Genomic DNA, 24872 nt, shown 5'->3' on the forward strand with positions numbered 1-24872 from the left:
TTCTGCAAGAGCCCTGATACATATTCAAGCATAGGCTTCTACAGTGATCTAAAAAAAACCCATCCCAATCTGTTTTCTATAATTTCGTTAGGGAAAAGTGCAGTCCCTTTAAGTCCTTGAAATTTTATGATACATAATCATAAAGCCCATTAATGAGAAATAATGGCTAATTCTACCCTCACCTTTCCTACTATAAAAGTACAGAGTATACCCTATAGTCTTTCTATGTTGACTGCTTTCTCAGAATAAAAATTTAATCTACAAATTTCTCTTACCTATTGACTAGTGAACTTAACTTTAAAACAGGTTTTTTTTAAGTATCCTAATTTGTATTCAACATTGGCTAGAGAGGGAATGGGACTTTTCGCCTCGAACTCTTGGCGCTGCCTGTTTCTCCACCACGGTTTCGCCTCCGTGTTATTACGCCTCAGCACTTTAGGCTACGGCCCCTCTGTCCTAGTCCCTTCGCTGTGGCCCATTCATCACAGTACAGCTCGTGTCAGGCTTTTGGGCGCACAGGACAGTTCGAAGCCAGCCAATTGGTGCAGGGACTCAGGGGCTTTGGGAGTAGAGCGGGGGCTGCAGTTCAGAGGGAGGCTCTGTCAGTTTGGAGCTTTGAACTGTCCTGTGCGCCCAAAAGCCCGATGCGAACTGTACTGCGATGAATGGGCCACAGCGAAGGGAGGTGCCGTGGCCCAAAGTGCCATGGTGTAATAACACGGAGGTGAAACCCTGGTGGAGAAACAGGCAGCGCCAAGAATTTGAGGTGAAAAGTCCTAGACCCTGGTTAGATAGTATATAAATTACTCAGCTATAATGAGTTCTAATGCATGCTGGGATGGGCAGCACTATGTTCTGTCAGTTCACCTCTTTTCTCTGCGGTCAATCCATGGGATGGTGGTTGGCAGAGAGAGATCCGGCTCTCGGTCCCTACTGTGTGGAGTGTTGCAGGAATCTGTGCCTATTCAACATCTACATGAGATGCTGGATGAGCTCATCAATTGCTATGGGGTGAAGGGGTCATTAGTTCACTGATGGTGCCCAATTACATACCTTTGCCCCTGGTTGATTAAGTGATGCTATGAACATCGCACCCTGTGCCTGGAAACTACAAGGGTCTGGATAAATAGCAATAGCCCTTAGACTTATATATCATCCCACAGTCTTTTACAGCACTCTGAGTAGTTTATAAATATCAGCATATTGTTCAGCAACAATCTGAATGCTCATGTTACCGACCTAAGAAGGATGGAAGGTCTGAGTCAACCTTCAGCCATTCATAATTGAACCCCTGACAGAGTTAGCCTGCAATACCGCACTCTAACCACTGTGCCACCATGGCTAAAGTCTTGTTGAAGAACAATAGCCTTCAGCTGAAGCCTGGCAAGAATGAATGGCTTTAAATTTTTGGAACCACCTGTTCCAAGACTATGCCATTTTTGGTTCCAGAGGGGAACTAAACACTACCTGAAATAGCCCCTATGCACAGACTGGGGTGTGTGTGTCCTCCTAGACTCGTAACTTCTGATCAAAGAACAGTGGCAGTCAGGGTTAGGAGGCCTTTCCACAACTTGGTATTGTATGCTCATTGTCCTTGCTCCTAGATAAAGGGTCACAGTCACTCATGCCCTAGAAACCTGATTGGATTATTGTAATAGGCTCCACAAGGGGCTTGAAGTGAAATGAAGATAAAAACAACTTGAAACCATAAAGCAATATTCACATTCAGCCAGGTCTGAAATGTAGCTCTTGACATGCCACACAAAGCTGGCATGACCTCTGAGCCACTAGAAGTTGCATAATTCTGTTCTAAGAGGAGATGTTCTTAAATAAGGCCATCATTCTTAAATAAGAAAAAATAGAACAAGATGTCTCTTTCCAATACTGTTATTAAAAGAGACACAGGAAAAATGTGCAACTCTTCTATTCACTTATGAATAAAAGTACAAAGTCACGTAAACTATAATCCTGAATAAGGATTTGTTAGTGTAATACATACTCAACTTATATTTGTCTAGATATATTTCTTCTGCAGAAAGCTTAGGAATCAACCTAATTCCAGATCTCAATATTCTGAAGTGCTTAGTCAAATAAATCATGTAGGAGAACTATTCTGCATTTCAGTTTACAGTTCTGCATTTTGAACTGTTAAACTGTTAAACTGTTAATACAGTTTCAGTTCTGCATTTTGAACTGTTAAACACACACTTATTTTCATTAGATGGAATGGTAACCTCTCCCAAAGTTAACTACACAGCTGAATTATGGCTATATGTGAAAAACCAGCCTAAAATTATGCAGAAAGCATGAAGTTAAGCGGAGTACGTGAGCTCAGAATTAAACATCACTGATTTAAATTGCATTTTGCTACTAATTAATAAATGAATAAAGACACATGTTAGATAGAATATCTTATTCTATCCTTTAGCCATACAAAATACTTTCTTAGCAAATTATAAGAGACTGTACAGAACAATAAGTTTAGGAATCAAGGAGAAAAGAAACTTTTTGTGAAGAGAGGAGAGGAGGGTAGAGGAGGGACAGGAGAGGAAGGGAGAGGAGGGGAGAGGCTATATAGGGTTGTAAAATTATGTTGGTTTCATTGTTAAGCTTGGGGTGGGTGAATGGGGAAGAAAGGGGGCAAAAAAAATCCACCAACTATTTAAAATACTTTCTAAAAAGAAATACATTTGACACAACTGTATCCTCCCTCACCCAACTCTGTATTCAGTGACCTTCACACAGGCATGACTATTTCTTTCTGCAAGATAATAGGTGGGAAAGACCCACAGTTGACAGTATATATTGCATATCCAATACAGTATTCATCTTTGCTTTGAAACAACATGATATGCATAGCAAAGTGACTATTTGGCATGTGTATAAAATTGATCCTGTAGATGAATGAAGGTCTCTTCTGAAGACCTGAGTCATGCATTCATATTTCAGAATTCATGGAGATTAACTGATTTAGGCAAACAGTGAAAGTGAACACACTGTGCAGGGACTTTCATAAAATGGGTTAGTTTGGGAACATCTTTCTTTCACAGAGATTATTGCTGGACAGCTGTTTAACTTTCTTCCTTCTACCTTGTACTGTTATTTGCATGTACTTCTTCATGTGCTAATTTAATTAAGACGCCTATTCTATGATTTGAGATACTGCAATACTACGGATTGGAATGGTCCAGGCAGAATAAATGAACTTTAATTCTACTGCATCCAACAATGCCTCATCAAAACACTATAGTTCTGTGAAAGAATTTGATTTTCTTTCCTTGAACAATGTGATAAGCCAATGGTGAAATTACCACTGATTATAATAAATTGGGACAGTATCTCATCTGCATATAAACTTGAAAGATATAATGAGATTCATGAAGGTAAATGTTACAAAGAAATACCTAAAATTGTTAATTATTTTGAGAGAAGGAGAGATTGGGATCAACAGTGCAGCTAATGTCAAAACATTTATCTTAGCTCCTCAGCTTTACTTGGAGTGACAGTACAATCCCAAACATTTGTTATGGTTCATGCACTGCAGAACAGGATCTGTGCAACGTGCGTGCTCTAATGATAAGCCCCTCCAATTATGTCTTTGACAATGCAACAGCTCTTAGGAAGAGAGTATAAATCACCTTTGTTCTTTTTATACAACTAATCTTTAGCTAAGTAGTTTCTCAACAGCTGGAAATAGTATTATGAGCAGTAAATCACAGAATTGACAATTGGAAAGTCATAGATTACAGGGTCCACATACTAAGTCCACATGAAACCTTAAGTACTAATTTCCTTAAGTCTTTTAAACTTTAAAATTAAAGGAATTAGAAAAACACAGTTCTTGAGATTATGTTTGGGTTAAGCTCTGAATTTACACAAATGCTACATTTCGCACCTGTACAAATTACTGTGGTTGACTCAGACCACTTAGAACATCTCATACAACATTAATCTTAGTCTGATTCAAAAACTAATAGAAAAATAGTTGAAAGTAAGCTTATGCTTATGTATGAAATGTATGTATTAAAGTAAATGTTATTAAACTCAGCAAAAGTATTGTGCATTGACTTTAGAATCAGAACACCAGCGTTGTCAACAGATTGCCATGCTTCAGGTCAAGAAAACTGAATTATGCTTGAGAGTCATATCTCATTAAAAAAAATAAAACTTATTTTTTTGGCCAAAACTAAGCAAACACCATTAAGATAAAAAGAAAGAAACTGAACAATGCAGGCAAAGAATACACCAACAATCCCTTTTATAAGTTAATCTAGTTTTGCTTTAACATTCACCAGCTATATATCTACACTCAGATGTTTAAGTACACTTTGCTTTCTAAGAATTTATCTGTCTTTATTGAATGCCAGTGTGCTAAGAAAAGACAAAAAACATTGTAGCACTATTCATTATAGCTACCATAATGAGGTAGAATATATGATTTTGATGCATCATATCTTTGAACTTTGAAATATACATATGTTTGCTTTTGAAAGCACCAATTATCCAGAAGGAATTATAGGAAATGGAGGTTTGGAAGGGAAAAACATTTTCAACAAAACATGTTGAATCTTTTTTTTCTGCTTCCTAATATTTCACCAGATAACTATCAATTTCTGCAAAGGGTCTTTTTTTTTTTTGGGTTGTTGTTGTTGCCAAAACTGAAAAGAACCCAGCTGTACAAAAACAGATTGCAAGCAATTAAAATATAAAGGCAGTTTAGTCATACCTTATTATGTGTCTGTGTTTGTCCAACCAATATGAGAATATTTGATGATATAATAGATAGGCAGAAATTAATTAGAATTATGGACCTCTCAGATCTGATGTACCTGTCCAAGTAAACACACACACATACATACACACAAAAGATTTTTTTAAAAATGTATTCCATATCAATGTAGTAAATTCTTATTAAAACAAATCATTAATACTAATAATTCTTAAGTATTTAATAACCATTTTAAAGCATAAAAATAACTTCAGTAGTTTAAAATTAACTTTTTAAATGAACATTTAAATGAGCATTTAAACATCTTTTAGTTGGCATTGTACCAACTAATAATAATTAATATCAGCATTGGGAACAGAGAAACAAAGAATGTTTCAATAACATTAAGAAATTAGCAACATATATGGTAGATTTTGAAGTCTGCAATCTCAAATTATTTTGATACTGAAATTAGTAGATACTCTAACATCCACTTCAAAAGGATGCAGCTGTTTGAGTGGTTGCAGTCCACTAGGGAATTATTTTTACAGATGCCATAGAGAAATGACTATGAATTGAATTAAGTATGAATGATAAATTTACTCATGTCCTTCCCATTCTCATAAGACATACAATGGACATTACTGGAGGATTATGCCCACAAATGCAGCAGGAATATCTGAGTGGATGTTCATATGATTAACGAAGCTAAATTGATGGTTATATAGAAATGAATTATTCAGATTCAAAATGGAACATTGGCCAGATTTGTTTCACTAATTAAAGTACTGCTTAATTATGTTTTACAAAGTATATAGACATTAGATGAGATAACTCATTCCATCGCTAAAGAGTAAATCTTGCACAAACTTAATTTTAGTAAATTAATAACATCTCATTTACTTGATGGACAATCATGGCTTTGTCATTCAATTTAAGAGAAAGTTCATAATATTTTGTACATGCTTATAAATATATTGTAAAAGGCATACATTTTCATCCCCTCTGATAATTATTCAAATAAGTTACAAATCTTGATATGTTTTTTTTAATGAGGAATGATGTTTCAAGTTACCTCCAAAAACTGAGTCTGGAGTAAGCACAGGCTCAAAAATTGTAGTAAGGGGGTATATTTATAGATAGTTTCACAAACTCTGTGTTCTACTGTAGCCACATGCCTCATATCAAAGTGTTTGAGGATAATGGATATTCAAAGTTATATTGGGAAGAAGGCGAAAGTTTGCACAAGCAAACTTCCATTAATATATATTTTGATCTAAGACAGGGTTGTCAAACTCACGTTGTCACAGCATTGTCACGGTGTTGTCATGTGATGTATCACAATTTTTCCCTTCACTAAACTGGGTGTGGCCAGCATATGACACATCCGGGCCACAGGGCGTGAATTTGACAGCCCTGATCTAAGATATTTGCTCCTAAAATGGTGAGTTTCATAGAGAGTAACTAGAAAGTTTAGCAGTACTAAACAATTTAAACTTCTCCAAAATACCATACTTTATAAAATATATTTAATATGTAAAGATATAATTTATTCTCTTAATTCAGTAAAATTTATTGTAACTACCTGATACTGCACATTGGATATTGTGGTTTATATATATAAACATATTTGTCCGAATTATGCAAATCCTGTATGAAACTTGATTAATGAAAGACATAATTTTTATGTTGATAAAAATATTTTGGATTATACCAAACTGAGTATATTCTAAAGCTGCTACAAAATTTATCAAGGAACTATACTATTATTTGCTCAATCAAAATCTCAGATTTACAAGGTTTTTTTTTAATATGAATAATTCCCAAACAAGCAATTTTGCTACATGGTTACTGAAGAACATAATGAGTAATTTTACAGAAGTATGAAATCAAATCAATTTACTACAGACATGATGGGCTACCTCTGTGTCTTAAAGGGTCCTGGATAATGCTTTTTCAAATGAACATGCAAGGTCCCCTAGTTCTTCCCCCTGGACAGTTATTTTGTTCCACTGATTTTATTTATTTTATTTTATTTTTATAACCATCCATCTCACTAAATGATTCTGCGTGGCTTTATCTTACTTTCCACCCTCTGGTCACTCTACTGATGTATCCCTAGTCCTAGTTTCAAATTACTTTCATTTGAACACAGCTAAAGATATAGTCATAAACATATCTTACAGTATTTATAATTCAACTTTAGAGCCACTTGGACCATAAATACTGTAAAACTCCACAGAAGCCATCCCCATTGACCCTGGCCATCACTTCAAAACAATAAGGCACAGGAGGAATGGTGTTTTACCCTTACAGCTTACACAAGCTAAAACTATTATGCTTACTATGTTCAACTTCTGATAGCATCGTATTTTAGTGTGTTCACCTACACATTTTAATATATGTAGATGTATTAATTAATTTATTTCCTCAGTGTCATGCATGAATATATATTAGTGATTAATAGTAAACTAGTTGTGAATTGTTCTGTTTCTTCTGAATCAATTGGATGAAGCATCTACTTATTCAGATGTCATGGGAAAGAATAATCTGTAAGCATGCTGTAATTCAGTATCATTTTCCCATTCAATGGTTACTTCATTTTCCCCCCTTCTACATTGCAAATGGTCATCTCTCTCAAATTGGGATTTTTCCCTTGCTTCCACTGTGAATGTGATCTAAGGGATAGCACATACAATCAGTTGAATCTCAGGTGATAAATGAGGATGCATTCAATTAGTGAAAATCTATCCAAAAAAAAACAAAAACTTTCAATCCCACAATTGCTGTTGTTGTGTGGAAATCATTATGAGGTGTCTCAGATTGTGTCTCTGTACTTGTGTATTCATGGGAGCATTCACTGTATTAAGAAAAAAATGAATATATGCAGTGGTTCAAAGATAGAACTTAGTGAGGGCCTGTTATGCAATAAGCAATATTGTGCCACTGAATCAACAAGAACTAGGATTACATTAGTGGGAATGCTGAAGTACTAGGAGTACTTGTCACACAATTGTTTTGTTTACCATAATGAATGGTGGTCTCAAATTAGAGCTCCATATGGATCTAGGCTTCTCAACCAAAGGGATAGAGGTACACACATATCTTCATAGAAGTGGAAGGGACATTCTTTGAATATAATGGAAATTTAAATGTGCGTTGCAACTTCAGCACCCACAAAGATTTTTTGATCAGAACTGATGTCCTTAATGTCATTAAAGGTATTATATTTAATCATTAGTGTTTTTTATCAGGGCAGCCTGGTCTACCTGAATATGGGATGGAGCATACTGCTTCCGCTTTCGCCTTTCAGCCCCAATCCAGGAGCCTTTGCAGGCAATCACTTTCACAACAAACTATTTTTGTGTTAAATTTATTTTAATTGTAGGTAAATATAAACTTAATCATAAGCAGCACAACATTAACAACAAAACGTAACATTTTAAACTAAATTATTTGCATATTACAATATCTAATGAGAAATTCTTATAGAAGAGACATATACTTTTATTTAGAGCAGAAAAGCTTCTTTTGTAGTTTTACAAAGACACTGATCAATTACATACCTCCATAGTGCTGCATAGACAACTGCTAGGGTGATCAAAGCCAAGCATGAAAGGCCACTGCCTACTATTAGGGTTACTGAGGGAGCACCAGATGATTCCATGATCTGTGGATCATAACAAATATCTATCAGAGGAAACCATATTCTAATAACTGCAGCAAAAAATAATATGTTGCAAATCTGGCACATAGTTATTTCATGTCAATGGTATTACCAGTAAGCAGCCATTCCTCCCTACTTTAGCCTCAATTTGAGACCCTAATGCTTTTAAGCCCCTGGGATTTCAGAATACCAAATTAATACCTATTGTGTTGGCCTTGAATAAGATCAAGACCAATTTCACTCACCAAATAAAGAAATAGTTTTGTTTCTTTCCAAGAAGGTTAGTGATATCAACAGTTCCATGGGAGGCCATTATATTTATTGCCATTATAGATTCTTAGCTTTAGAAAAAGACCAACAGTTTGGAATTACATCTTCCCTTGAAAGCCAAAGTAATGAGCTGAAGAAATAATTTGGCTTATTTTGACAAATTAAATGCTGTCCAGTTCCTTATCCAATACTTATGACCAAACTTTTTGACAGTACAATAACTTTGCCTTAAAGCTATACATTTTTTCTTGTGGCTTTAAATGGATAAAAGAAACAACTATGGGAGAAATTAACAAAAACGCATAGAGTAATTGAAAAATCTGGACCTTTAAAACAAACAGAAAAAAATTTCTTCTTATGTTTAATATTTTCACAGTTGAAGAATAAATGACCTTGAGGAAGAAAGGGAATTCCACACATTCTCACACATACCAGCACTTCTACTTCTTTTATCAGTTTTTTTAACTGCAAAATGTATATGTCATTGGCTAATTAAACCAAGAAGTTTTCAGAGATACCCTGCTTGATTTAGCAATATGCTGCTGAAAAGCCTAAAGGCTCCAGTGTAAATTACATTTTATCTAGATATGATGTGTCATCTAGGCAATATAAAATGTATTGCTTAAAATGGATTTTGAGTTTATTTCAGTCAGACACTTCTAGGTTACAGGTAAGATGATTGCTGACTGTACATTTAACACTGTTTCCCTTAGGTTGCCCAGGTACTTGAAAATCTATTTTAATAGGCAGGGCTTTTTTTAAAAAAATCCATACATAGTTATTTTTAGTTATTTTACATTTTTGTTCTTGTTTTATGCATATAAAATTGTCTCTCATAAATGTCAACAAATAATATATATTCCCTGTACTGAAAACGCACAACTGCAATCTGTTTAACAAGAGTGGCTAGGTTCCCTATTCTACTGGCACTAATGATCAGAAATATCTCGCCCATTCCTATTTCATTAATTTATTCTTAAATGTAATCTATTACAGCTGCTAAATTTCCTCTTTACAAATAGGACCTGCTCGACATCTGAAATTGACAGTAGTTGTTTATGTGGCAAAAATCTGTAATTCATTTCCATAAACTGTAAGCTACGAGGGAGAAGATCCAATCTCTTTCTGACCCGCAGCAGTGATATAATTCCTGAATACAGGTTACTGAAAAATCTCTGGAGTTAATCCGGAATGCATTAAAACATTCTCCCAGCCTTTCCATTAAACTCAGGGATTTTTTTTTTTTTTAGTTTCCCTCCCCTCCTTTGTTACTTACTATTTCTCTAGGTTGCTGAGCCAAAATGGCGAAGGTAGAGAGACGATCACATAAGCATTTTGTATGGGATGCATCGGTAAGCACAGTTTTACATCCCTGGGTGGACCAGGTTCCCAAAGAGTCGTTCCTGCAAGAAGAGAGAGAGAGAGAGAGAGAGGGAGAGAGAGAGAGAGGGAGGGAGGGAGGGAGGATGAGAGGCAGAGGAGGAGGAGGGAGGGAGAGAGAGAGAGAGGGAGAGAGACAGAGAGAGAGAGAGAGAGAGAAAACCGGGATAATTACGGCGGGCGGTCAATTCCGTGAAAAGAAAAGGCAGTTTAATTGAGAGCAGAGTCTAGTGTGGGTTCCCGGACAGAAGAGATCTACTTGTTGTTGAATAGGACTTAATTTAGATGCATCTCCAGCTGTACAGTAATGCGGGGGGGGGGAGGAGGAATAGAGGCGGCGTGGAGGGGGGGGGATAGAAGGCAAGCAGGCAGCTCTGCCGAACGCAGTGAGCTGTCCAAAGCTCTTGGTGCTGAAGCCACGTCCAGCTTCAGAGTTCTTTCTGCCAGCCAGAAAAGCGGAAGCTTTTCCCCGCCGTCCGCCGCTTCCCTTAAACTGCTCGGAGCACTGCAAAAACTCATCGCGGGGGGAATAAAACAAAAGCCTCTTATGGCGTTCCCTCTCTCTCTCTCTCCCGGCCCCCCCCCCCGCCCACCCCCCAGTGCATACCATCACTGCCTGGGTCTGGCTTCACGCGTATGTGAGGCTACAACCTTTCTTTCTTTCTTTCTCTCTCTCTCTCGTGGACGCGTGTGCAATTTAAATGCGGATGGCCGTGAGATATCTGCCTGATTAAGACTGATTTGAGATTGGCCGATTCTTAGGTCTTCTTCTGCTTCTCGGCTACGCTCGTTGCTGCTGCTGTTAAGGTAGAGATTCTGCTCCGGTTGTGTTTTTAACGTTCAAGCCTGAGGATTTCACCCTGGAAACCGGCAACAGCATTCCTCCTCCAACTCTTCCTTTCTTTTTCTTTCTTTCTTTCTTTCTTTCTTTTTTTTTGCCGCGCCTCTAGCAGTTGGGTGGATTTCAGCAGGGCACCACATCTTCAAAGAGACACCTGGTCGCCCTCCAGACTTCCCCCTGTCCAACTTGATTTCATCCTTTCTCCTCCCTCCCCTCTCAGTTCTAGGGGTATCGAAGGTGGGGGGGGGAGGGCTGGTTGGAAGTATTAAGGGATCTCCCCCCTCGCCAGACCCCCCCACTCGCCAACCTTTTGGTTTTGATTTTTAAAAGCAATCACCTATCCCTGATTAGATTAGCCCTTTAAAAAGACAAAAGCTCCTGCTCAAATCTTCCCCAGCAGAACAATAAAATGGTACCAACCCACGTTTTCCTTGTGCGGAGAAAAAGAACGAGGCAGGAGTGGGGGTGGGGTAGCGAAGAGAGAGAGAGCGAGGAAGAGCGAGAGCAAGATATTAATCTTGCCTTCGTGTGAATTAAAGGCATTTGGGGGGTGGAGGGCTTTGAAAGAACTCAAAACTGCTATCACTGATTGTATGTATTGCATATTAAAATTGGATATTTTCCTTTTCCCTTGCATCCCTCTGCATAAATAATCTCTCTAGCCCACCTCAGGTTCATTGCCAAGCTTCCTATGCAGCTATTCACATATTGCCTAAGCTTCTGCTTATGCACTAGTGGGAGGACTCTGCCAGGAACAGCAAACTCTCTTACTTTCCCTCCCCAAGGTCCTTAAAATAAAAAGAAGCTGGAGTGGAGGAGTGAAAGCTTTCGCCTTCAAATACCACCCCCTTCTCTCTGCCTTTGAACCACCTGCTTTGGATTTCCCTCTTATTTCACGGGCATTATTGTAAACAGCAATCCTCACACACTAGTCCTTTTTTCTTCGAAAGGTACATCATCCCAGCCCACTGTGCACCACCTTATTCTTCCATGCCCTGCGGGTTCATCCTTCGGCATTATAAATACTTTCAAGACCAGCCCGTAAAATAACGCTTAGCCCTAGATGTCATTTAACTATAAATCAGAAGACTATTTATTAAAAACTTGGAAACTACCACTACTAAATGTATCTGCCATGGATGAACCGCACACATTCGTTGTATTTGTCCTCCTGAATATTATTTTACTTTGTCGTGTGCTGTTCAAGCACAAATGAAATACATTTATCAGAGATGATTAAATATTCAAGAAGATGCTAGTTTAAGGGAAACTGATATGGCTTAACACATAAAAACAATGTTCAATTTTCAATTCAGTTCAATTCAGAGGGGTGCTTAATAGGGCTGGACTAAACATGGAAAGTACTGGGCTGCAGCCTAATATTTGGTTGAAGGCTACTGTTTTCAGGATGTGATGGTTAGAGTTGGGAGAGCCTGTTTGATTGCCATCATATTTAAAATTCAAACTCAATCCACTGTGAATTAGACCATAAACCTCAACCAATAGAGAAGAAGGAAGAAAATACAAGGTTTGTTTTACTTAAAACCACATCATCTATAATGCACACTCATATCCATATTATTAAGCTTAGATAATTTCTACATCATCAGTTTGATGGCTAAAGTCTGCAAGACTTTCTAGCCATTCTAGTTTAAAGACTAGAAAAATATGAATTCAAGTCTTCCTGTAGGGGGAAAAAACTAACTTGGATGAAAAGACAGAAATCTAAAAAAATATTTAATATCATTAGCCACAATTCATGGTGCTCCTTAGGGAATGTACAAAGTTCTGTTTATATAACCTGGATTTTTGTGGTCTTGTTGTCTCCATTGTATTACTTTGGATACCAATTCTACCACTCTGTCCAGTGATAGAAATGGTTTGTTTGGTAACCAAGGGAAAACAGGAAGAGAAGAAACACTGACTGCAGAATCTAATAAAATCTATTGGTTAAATGGTTATTGGGCTTCCAAATTAGCAAAAGGCCTAATTTGTATGTTGTTTTTGTGGCATGGCTTTCTCTTAGCTGGTTCACATCTATCTCTCATAATGTATAGGGTGCCTATAATACATACAGCTACTTCTTATATAAGTTTCAAGGGCCTTGAGAAAGACATGAAAATGCAATCAAAGCATTCAATTGTTGTATGACTTTGATGCATTAATAATGAAACTTGGAAGCCAACCATGTTGTTCCATTTATTTAAATGGTCTTCCTCTATTTAAGTGGAATGATACGCTTAGTACTAAGTACGAAATGTTATAGCATTGCTTCTCTATAAGCTAGGCTTGCCTAAGATCATCCATTAAGACTACAAGCAAACCATGGAATGATCCAGAATAATGCTTGATCCTGATTTGACCACTGCATTGTACATGTGGAGGATGAGAGAGATTAGGATACCTCAAAAAATGTATTACAAAAACAGGACAAGACTAAAAACTGTGCATACTGGTAATTATAATTCTAATAGATTAACACAGGATTTTTTTAAAAAAAGTTTTATTTTCAAGTCAAAGTTTTTTCCTTATATAATTTAATTAAAAATTCACCTTAGCTGTGCATGACTACTATTCCCCTAAGTGTTACTCCCCTAAATAAAATTTGCTTAGAATGCACAATGCTGGCAGCTCCTGGAAAATTGTGCCACCTCTTGTTGAATCCATCTGTATTTTTTGATAAGAATCTTCTTCTTTTCAAAAAGCTAATACTGAAAAGGATTATTTCTAACGTTTAAGTCATATTTCCACACAAGACACTTTCCATTTGATGATGGAAAGCATCCAATATATCAAGGAACTATAACAAGAAGAAACACAACCACAATTCAATTAGAAAATGAAGGATGGTGCTATCCTTGATTCTACTCCATTAGTTTCACCACCTAATTTTGGGAATACCAAAATTTTCAGAATTTTGGTAGTTATCAGAAGGGACAGAGTAGAAATGTCTTCTTAATTGAGTGGAATAAATCTTGCTTTACTGTGGCTCCAGTCTAAGGCCCATTCGATTACTGAAGGTCTATAAAGGAATATAAAAGTGCAAAGGGAGTAAGGGCACACACCCTATACTTGGAAGTATGGACACGTTGCTCCCGTGTAACACCACTCCTGCGTAGTCTGCACTGGCTACCTGTGGTCTTTCGGGTGCGCTTCAAGGTTTTGGTTACCACCTTAAAACGCTCCATGGCTTAGGGCCCGGGTACTTACGGGACCGCCTGCTGTTACCTTATGCCTCCCACCGACCCGTACGCTTGCACAGAGAGGGTCTTCTCAGGGTGCCGTCCGCCAAGCAATGTCGGCTGGCGGCCCCCAGGGGAAGGGCCTTCTCTGTGGGAGCACCTACCCTCTGGAACGAACTTCCCCCTGGTTTGCGTCAACTTCCTGACCTTTGGACCTTTCGCCGTGAACTGAAAACGCACTTGTTTATTCAAGCGGGACTGGCCTAAATTTTTTAAACCTTTTGAATTTTAAATAATTTTAATTGGGGTACTTTTATGAATTTTATGGGTTAAATTTGATGGTTTTAAATTTTCGGCCATTTATAGAATATGTTATTTTAACTTTCTGTTTTAATTTGTATATTGTATTGTTTTTTATAATCTGGCTGTACACCGCCCTGAGTCCTTCGGGAGAAGGGCGGTATAAAAATCTAAATAATAAATAATAAATAAATAAATAAATATTCATACATATACATTTGAAGAAACCACAGATTTGGAGAAGTGTATGAAAACATTACTCTTACACACAAACTCAAGCAAAACCATTGCAAAACCTAGAACACTCATAAAATAAGAATCCAGCACCTTACTGAATTGGTGAGATCATCCCCAGCAAAGCTATGATTTGAATGTTGCCCTTGTCATGATCAGAGGGAGCAATAATTGTCAGATCTTTGCTCCCTCTACAATCTTCACTCTTTTAACATTGCTCTGAAGAGTCCTTCAACCTTCCCAATTATATGTTCAATGTCAGAACACAGATAGGGGACTATAGAGGTTGGGAAACAATGAAAATTGCTTCCTTCCTTGTCCCATCAGCAGAAAAGTTCTACTGGCTTGGAAATTTTCTGTGGATGGAAGAAACATTCCTGTTCACAGAAGACTGACTCTGGAACCAAGCCAAAGAGAATAATTAAGTTTGCATAATAACATGACTAGTTAAATTTATCACGCAATTTCAGTGTTCACAAAATATATTTTTGAGTACGTATTCAGAACAACTTTTTAATTATCCTCCTTAAATTCTATATATTTTCCAAATGATCTGTCTACAATTATAAATAGACTAAATAATGTATAAATAAAAAAAATGAAAACAAATCTGGAGTAAATGAGATATGTGATTCATTTAGCCGAAGTACATCTTGTTGCTTCTGTAGATCCTGTATCATTGGCTTTTCAGTTCCTTATATTAGTCAATCAAGTGGCTATTTTGGTTTCACCAAACTTACACTATTTTTTAAAAATATAGAATAGAATAGAATTTTTTATTGGCCAAGTGTGATTGGAACACAAGGAATTTGTCTTGGTGCATATGCTGTCATTGTACATAAAAGAAAAGATACATTCATCAAGAATTCGAAGGTACAACACTTAATGATAGTCATAGGGTACAAATAAGCAATCAGGAAACAATCAATATCAATATAAATCGTAAGGATACAAGCAACAAAATTACAGTCATACAATCATAAGTGGAAGGAGATGGATGAGGGGAATGATGAGAAGATTAATAGTAGTGCAGATTTAGTAATAGTTTGACAGTATTGAGGGAATTATTTGTTTAGCAGAGTGATGGTGTTTGGGAAAAAACTGTTCTTGTATCTAGTTGTTCTGGTATGCAGTGCTCTATAGCGTTGTTTTGAGGGTAGGAGTTGAAACAGTTTATGTCCAGGATGTGAGAGTTCTGTAAATATTTTTACAGCCCTCTTTTTGACTCGTGCAGTATAGAGGTCCTCAATGGAAGGCAGGTTGGTAGCAATTGTTTTTTCTGCAGTTCTAATTATCCTCTGAAATCTATCTCTGTCTAGTTGGGTTGCAGAACCAAACGAAACAGTTATAGAGGTGCAGATGACAGACTCATCTTGTAAGCCAATCTTTCTTTATCTAATGCTCTCCAGATTTAATGGGGTTGGAACTCCCAGAATTCCAAAGCAATGGGCACAATGGGCCAGTAATTCTGGAAATTATATAATGAGCCTTTTTGGAAGACAAAAGATATACTGGAAATTAGCAGCATCTGGAAGGGCACATCAAAAACAGAAGATAACAGAAGCAGCACGATCGCTTAGGGTTTGCCTCTTTTATATAGGCAATGGCACTACAGTATATGCGTGTATGAAGAGGTGGAACTTGCAGGGTGATTCCATTCCTCTTGTTTTGCCATTTTTGACACACATACGCACAGATACTCTTGTTGCTATGGCTGCTGATGAAACAGTTGTATCTTGGAATAGCTGGCTAGATCCTTAAAAGTCAGCCTGTATATATGTTCTTTGGTGAGGAAGCAAGAAGCCCTTCACTTCATTGCTCTTGTCATTTTTTGTCATTTATTTTTTTGGGATGTTATTGTAATTTCTTTTATCGTTGCGAGCTGCCCAGGGCTGTTGAGAATTGGGCAATTTACAAGGAACCTTACATACAAGTTACGCATGAAATTCTTCCAAAAGAATCTTGGGAAATATAATTTCTAAGAGTGGATAATTTTTCTAGGGTGAAAAATAATTCACAGAACTTTCTATGAGAGAAGCTAAGGGTTATAAAGCAGAATGCTACAATGAATGCTTTGTGGTATCATTTCACCAGATCTTCACAAGTCCTAATTTATCTAAGAGAGGTGCAATTTATTTCTTAGCTTGTATAGAAATATCATTTTAAGCTTTCAAGATATTAGATGGTTCAGCTCTTACAATGTTTTCCTATCTCTCACAAAGACTACTATCCTTTCTTTCTTTTGGACCTTTCCTGTGCAGAGTTGCCACTCTGATCACAAACTCAGTGGCAGTGGCTCTTTTTAATGCTCTCAGCCGATGCTCACAACTGCTACAAGAAAGGAAATGCTGTTGCACATTATATGTTTACATGGAGCCCAGTTGCCTTGATAATTTTGCATCTCACAGGAGAAGTATTGATTGTCTAATTAGTTGCTTTCCAGAGATGTAACACAATACAATACAATACAAATTGTACTGAATAGAAGCACATGTTTCCTCTTTGTACACAGCAAAGCTTTTGTTTATCTGGAATGTGGGAGTTAACTCTGGAAATAATATTTAATTGCTAAAGCAATACCGGGGAAATACAATGAAGAAATGATGAGCTATTTACCTGTTAGTTTTATTATGTAATGCAGCCTTCACAACATGATAGTCTCAACATCTCTTAGGTTATATATATTCTATCATCCTAGGCCAATATGAGGGAATACTTAGCTGAAATAAGGGAATTCTAAAATCATGTAAGAGAATAAATCGGAGGAGGCTGCTCTAGGAGTGTTCTTCCTGGGCAGTCTTTTTCCCAGTGATGTTAAGATTATATTGATTTTAAAAGTCACTCACATCTATTAATATTAAATGCTGGGCTTCTACCCAGATTTTTTGTTTTGTTTTGTTTTAAAGCATAGATGGTATAGCGAAATTTATTTGGCCAGTTTCAGAATAGTGGCTCAAATTCTCAGCCAGGATAAATTTGTTTGGATTCTCTTCTGCTCTAGGATAAAGTTCATATAGCTCTACTCCATTGGAAACTGCCCTATTACTGTGACTAAGAATGAACTTTAATGAGTGTCAAAAAAGCTAGAACTCTAAATAAGGATTCTGAAAAATAATCAAAGGGCCCTGTTTTGTCACTTTACTTTTGGATAGAATAGACTCACAGCTTTATACATACTGTAACTGTAGTTATGTATCCTAATTTCCATAATAATACAGTACGTATATTTGAAACTTACCCCATAGTCAAGAACTGTGATCTTCGGATTATCTTTTAGATAGTTAGCTATTCCACAGCATCTTCACAGAATCATAACATATGATGACTGGAAGGGGTTTCAAGATCATCTAGTCTAACACCCTTTCCAATTATCCAAGAATCCATGACAATAGCATCCTCTGCGAATAGTCATTCGGCCTCTGATGAAACACCTCCATTGAAGGAGACCTCCCTCCCTCCAATCATTTCCTGCTAAGGCAGCCTGTTCCATGGCTGAATTGCTGCTACTGCCGTATTAGAAAATGTTTCCTGATGTTCAACCAGCAACATCTATTTCCTTGCCATTTAAACCCATCGTTGCTTGTCCTGCCTTTGGAATAGCTGAAAAATTCTTCCTAGAATTATTCATCTCACCCCTTTGGATATTTGAATGCAGCTGTCATGTCTCCCTGCGATCTTCTCTTCTCCAGGCCAAACCCTCAGGAGTTTCCAACCATTCTCTGTTTTTCTTTCCAGGACCTCAGTTTTATCGAATTTATTTCTTTTGCAATTAATGTAGGTCCCCACTATTAGATTTGGAAACCAATACTGTGTACCTGTACATGTGCTATACCCTCTGCAGGCTGCTCATCCTAACCCTACTTCTAGTCAATTGTTTAGTAATTTGACAGTACATCTTGTCATGTGCCAATGATAACATGGTAGCATCCACAATAAAGCTAATAATATAATATGGTATATAACAGTGTACATGTATTAATATATATATTATACAAATTGATAATATATTAATGTATAGTCTAGTAATAATGCAATCTGATATGAATCTATTACGAAAAGCTTTCCATAGAAATGTGCTCCTTCCTTGTTGCTGTGACTATAGCATGAACCTATACAAGTAGCCATCTATTTTGTGTAATTATAATTGCTTGGGGCTTTAGTGGCATTAAAAACGCCTTCAATTTTGTGAATGCTGAACTTTTATTTAAAATGCGATGGTTTATATCCTCAGTGTCTGTGTATTCCCTTGCTACAAAATTCCAATACTGAAGAGTCATTCAGCCTCACCCTTTCATCAACTGTTACATTTGTTTTAATTTATTTAGTTCACCTGCTGGCTATGTTCTCCCCTGTTGTGCTAAGACTGCAATTGGAACAATCATTCAACTCCATTTGGTGCGGCCATTTTAGATTGCGGTGAGACCTGGTGCATTAAATATCACTTCAGAGTATTTATATTGGAGGAATCATGCAGAAGAGATAGTAGTGCCAAAGCAGATCATAGAATCATGGTCCAAACACTCACAATGCACTGGCGGAAACATTTTTCCAACCTTACATCATGTAATATTGTGAGAAATAACAGGGCAGAGCACATCCATCCATGATTCTTAGCTCCTGTTGAAATATATGACATACATGACATCCTAACAGCAGCAAAAAATAATGATTACTAAGAATGTGCCAGGATATACTGCAAAAACTATTCATGTAGCAATGAACTTATCACATAATATACACTAATTGCTGCATTATTCTTCTCTGATGAAACCTCTACCAATATGGGGGTGTACGGGCGTGAGATTTATTTGTTGTTGAGTTGATTTGTTATGCCCTTACTCTAAACACTCCTGGTTCCAGTATCTAATTATCTGAATAATAACACCCCAGGGTGTTTAGAAGATAAAGTCCATTCTTACATGTACTATGGGCTTATTTTAAACAATGCAGCTTATAGATAGATACTCTTCCTTACATTGTGGATGCTTATGAACAGAAGACCGACAATGAAATGTTTACATGGATTCCATATTTAAAGAAATAACAGTGTTACATTAGCTTTTCACATCAAAGCCTGTCATATCTCTTATGAGACTGTCCAGTTTAGCTGACCATGGTAATGTATTGGACATCGTATACCTTGGCTTCACCATAGCATTTGACAGTCTCCCCATAAGATCATAGTTGAGATTATGGTAAATAATGTACCTTACACCATGTTGTCATCAGATGATACAGTACTGGTTTTAAAAAAATACCCCATGAGGCATGTCAATGGCCCCATATCAAGCTGAAAGGAAGTGTGAAATAACTCTCCCAGTGTGTATGTCTATATATGTATAGATAGATGATAGACAGATAGATAGATGATAGATAGATAGATAGATAGATAGATAGATAGATAGATAGATAATAGACAGACAGACAGACAGACAGACAGACAGTTAGATAGATAGATAGATAGATAGATAGATAGATAGATAGATAGATAGATAGATAATAGACAGACAGACAGACAGACTCATACACAGAGAGAGACACACACACACACAAAATGAGTATATTTCCCCCTCTGGATTTCCCCATCTCTACTCCATTCTCATGTGGAGAATGCTTTCTATTCTTTACTATAAGGCCTGTTTTTCAACATTTTGATCTACCCATATTAATCTTTCTCCTCTCCATATCTTTCTTTCACTGAAATCTTCCAGTTGGCAACCATTTCTTAATTACTATTCTTGTCTTATTTCAGCTTTTACATCTACTTTGGAGGGAAACTTAAAAATATCCATGCTCCGATTGATGGGAACTTGTGGTTTAAATAACCAGGAAATCCCTATTAAAAAAATAGTTGTCCCAAATTTGTGAATGTATATCGAGAAAAATTGGCGTTCCACACCTATCAAATTAACTCATAATGCTTCTTTTAGTCTCTAAACACTATTTGCTAAATGATGATAAGATGGTTTCTTTTCAACATATATGTCTTACCTAGGGCAATGTTTCCTAAAGTGAGGGTCCCATAGACTCTGTTAGGAGTCTGCAAAATCAAAATTATTTCTCAGATATTGAAGATACTTGCAAAAATTTAAAAGAATAACTGTCTTTTCATTATTACCTTTTAAATGGTAAAAACATAGACATGTATGAAAAAAATATTTACGTTTAATATTTCTATTTTAATTTGATTCAATAAATTGGTTGGATGAATGTATCATTTTCAATTTTTAATAAATAAATATAGATATTGTTTCCTGATTGCTTATTTGTAGCCTATAACTATCATTAAGTGTTAAATTTGTACCCTATGACTATCATTAAGTGTTGTAAGTGTTATACCTTGATGAAGGTACCTTTTCTTTTATGTACACTGAGAGCATATGCACCAAGACAAATTCCTTGTGTGTCCAATCACACTTGGCCAATAAAAATTCTATTCTATTCTAACCCACATAAAGATAAATTATTTTGAGGTCCTTCATAATTTTAAAAAGTGGGAAGAGTTCCTGAAAGCAAAAAGGTTAGAAGACTGATCTAGGATACTTTCAACTGTCCATAAGTTGTTATTTCCTGTTTCCAAAATTACTAGTCATTAAAAATTAGATTTATGTATAACTTCTTCCAATATACAGGGCATCCAAAACCAGTTTTATTGTTAATGGTTACATGACACAAATATTAAGTGATCAAATTTTAGGGGTGATCCAAATAGAAATGACAACCATCTGGAAATCAGCTACTAATCTCCAATGGCAAATTGATAGGGATATATATTTAGCTCTCTTTGAAAAGTTAACTCATTGTTTAATGGAATTAGAGTCCAGATTATAATGGCACATATTATTTATTTATTAGATTCAGTATTTGTGCATATTTACTTTATTAATTGCTCCATCACTGAACATCTGGAGACCCATTTTTTTAAAGAAATACTTCTTCTAAATGACTTTGGTATGTAGTTTATGTCAAACTGATTTATTTTTGTATAGTTCCTTTTTTAAATTAAATTAATGAAAAAGGAACTCGGGAATCTTCACTGAAAGTCAAATGAAGCAGAAGTAAAATTAAAAAAGTAGGTTGACTAGCAATTTGTTCTCAATGTAAATATATATATGTATATATGTGTGTGTACACACACACACACACACACACCAACCAAAAGTGTGTTGTCAGACTATCTTAAGAATTGCCATTGAAATGTCCCCTGTGGAATGTCTTGTGCCTGGCCCAAAGCGTTCATGAGCAGCCTTCAGAGGCTGCATTTCTGGTTCTTGGGGCCAACAAAGCAGTGTCAGCTAGAATCCACATCAAGGCCAGGCCTCAGGCAAAAATATCTCTAGCTTACTCTGAGAACTCAGATGACAAGAAAAATCAAGGAAATCCTTATCTATTCCAGTATTCTAGATTCATGTAAAGTCAGCATTTCTGATTTCTGGATAAATTAAAACCTTTAAAAATTTCTTGGCTAAACACCCTTTTTTCTTAATTAGGCCCTGCGTGCCTAAAAGTGCAATCCATCTTAGTGAATGAAGGGCACGATATTTATATTTCCTCAATCTGGTAATATTGATTAAAAGCCTTATTTCGTTCGGAGTACATTTTGAAAGAGCAGGGGGAAAAAATCCCAACATCCAATCATACTGATTTGGGCTTGAAGCCAAACTTTTCAGTTCATGCATTTCTACATAATTAAAAAAGAAAAAAGAAGAAGATTGTGCTTCTATAAAGGGCCCTCGGTAAAGGAGGATTCCCTCTTGAAGCACAGCTCTCCTGTCACAAACAAAACTCTTCCATTCTTGGAAAAGAAGGTTAGGATTCAAATTTATATTAGTCAAGAGACAATCGTCCCAAAGGTGCTTTTTCAGGAGGCAACTGGACTTCCTTGTTTTTCCCCTTCAAGACATTTTGCTTCTCATCCAAGAAGCTTCTTCAGCTCTGACTGGATGGTGGGGAATGGAAGGATTTATATACCTTGCAGAATACAAGCATCTTCAAAGTAAAAAAGAAAGAAAGTCCAGTTGCCTCCTGAAAAAGCATCTTTGGGACAGCCATGACCTGGATGACTGACTTTAAGTCTGGAGACAAGTTACCTACAGGAAGCTAAGAGTGATATACTGTAGTCATACTACAATTATCGGATGAAATTTAAAGGAACGTGGCCAATCACCTCTTCACAGCAATGAGTTTAAAAAAAACAACAAAACTTCTATTGACCTATACAGGAAAGTTGAGAAGAGTTTTTTAATCACCAAGCAGTGGGCTATTTAAACAGAAGACGTTTCTATTTTTCCTGTGGGAATAAGAAATGGGAATGAAAGACCAGAAAGGGAAAGAGAAGAACTTCCAGGAGATCTAGTCAAGGCTCCCTAAACCTCTAGCGTGCCCATGGATTGGAGTTTCCATGCTGCCTGCTTACTGCTGACATTCCTCTCGAGTCAAAAAGAGGGCTCTGAAAATATCTACAGACCCCTCACATCCTGGACATAAATTGTTTCAACTTCTACCCTCAAAATGACTGCACACCAGAACAGCTAGACATAAGAACAGCTTTTTCCTGAATGCTATCACTCTGCTAAACAACTAATTCCCACAACACTGTCAAATTATTTACTAAGACTGTATTACTATTCTTCTTCTCATCCTTTCTAGTTTTATTTTATTTGTTTCCTAGTAATCAATCCAATTTGATTGCTTATTAGTAACCTATGACTCTCACTAAGTGTTGTATCTTATGATTCTTGATGAATGTATTTTATTTTTTCTTTATGTACACTGACAGCATATGCACCAAACACAAATTCCTTGTGTGTCCAATCACACTTGGCCAATAAAGAATTCCGTTCCGTTCCGTTCCGTTCCGTTCCATTCCATTCCATTCCATTCCATTCCATTCCATTCCATTCCATTCTATTCTATTCTATTCTATTCTATTCTATTCTATTCTATTCTCTCAAAACAACTAGCCCTTAATTGTATGTATTGTAATCCAAAACAAATGAATATAAATTGCAGATGAATTGAGTTAGATAGGTACAGTGTAGGATAGAACTGTACTTCTCAAACCAAAGGACTCTTATTGCATCTCTTGTCAACTCTGATGAATATATGTTAATAAAAAATGTTTATTTAATGGGTTTGGTGTGTCTCCTGACTCTGGGTGGTTAGATCTCAAAAAACTGAAACAAAAAAGACATGTACAGTACATCTGGAACAAACAACCCGATGCATCAAAAAAAAAGAAAAAAAGATCAGAGGCTTGATAGCTATCTGAACCCCAAACCTGGGAGCAGAGCCCAAGACATGCAGATCAGCTGCAGAATGGGAGTGTTAGGGATATCTGGGATAGTAGCACATAGCACATAGACTTATATACCGCTTCATAGTGCTTTAAGGTTCTCTTTAAGAAGTTTACAGAGTCAGCATATTGCCCCCAACAATCTGGGTCTTCATTTTATTGACCTTGGAAGGATGGAATGTTGAGTCAACTTTGAGCCTGTCAGGATTGAACTGCTGGCAGCTGGCAAAATTAGCCTGCAATACTGCATTCTAACCACTGCAGCATCTTTAGGGGGGTGGTGAGAGGATGCCATTCCAGAAGCAGTCACTACAACAGAGCAAGTGCACAGTCTAGGTCCTGATAAATCCAGTCTGTACATTCAATTCAATATTGAATTCATATTCAATATTCTGTATATTCAATTACTTTATTGAAAGGACTTGAAGAGTGTCTACTTTGCCCAATCTTACTATGTCAGCAGAAACTATTGGAGACAAGTAGTCCCTCCATTAACCAAGCCCTGTGCCATGAAGATCTTTATTAATGCCAACCAGCACCTGAATTGCACCTGGAAATGAAGTGGAAACCAGTGCTGTTTGTGAAGCAGCAATGGCACATGGGCATAATAAGGTGTCCTTGTCATTGCCCATACCACTATATTTTGACTAGCTGCTGAATGGTCTTCAAGGGCAGCCCCAAGTACAGTCCATGAGGTGACTAGGGCCCAAGTCACTATCTAAAGAGATTCTAGAAACAAGCTCAAAGGTTTTCCTGGCCACAGTTGCCACTTGAATAGGAGCTGTGAGCACATCAATCTCAATTGGGTAGATGTATCCAAATGTATAAGCATCTGAACATTATCTTCTTTATATTTAACTTCTGAATTTGGAAACAGTTCAGTTCTGAGTTGTTTTAACTATTTTTTTTTATCAGTCTATATATTTCAGCCATCATCTGTCATAATGTCTAATCATAGGCTGCTTTATTAAAAAGCTTATTATCAGAGATTAAAA

The 24872-nt window shown here is 36.8% G+C and overlaps 1 protein-coding gene across 1 annotated transcript in view; it reads right to left on the bottom strand.

Annotated features, from left to right (window-relative positions):
* Positions 1–24872, bottom strand: part of ADGRB3 (adhesion G protein-coupled receptor B3) — a 574188-nt gene that overhangs the window by 150928 nt on the left and 398388 nt on the right. The window contains exons 17-19 of the mRNA XM_058176574.1: positions 9922–10048; positions 8275–8378; positions 4727–4829 (exon numbers count right to left, since the gene is read on the bottom strand). Of these exons, the coding sequence (XP_058032557.1) occupies positions 4727–4829; positions 8275–8378; positions 9922–10048 (334 nt within the window). The remainder of the gene's footprint in view (positions 1–4726; positions 4830–8274; positions 8379–9921; positions 10049–24872) is intronic.

Source organism: Ahaetulla prasina, chromosome 1, assembly GCF_028640845.1.
Source record: "Ahaetulla prasina isolate Xishuangbanna chromosome 1, ASM2864084v1, whole genome shotgun sequence".
NCBI classification, from domain to species: Eukaryota; Metazoa; Chordata; class Lepidosauria; order Squamata; family Colubridae; genus Ahaetulla; species Ahaetulla prasina.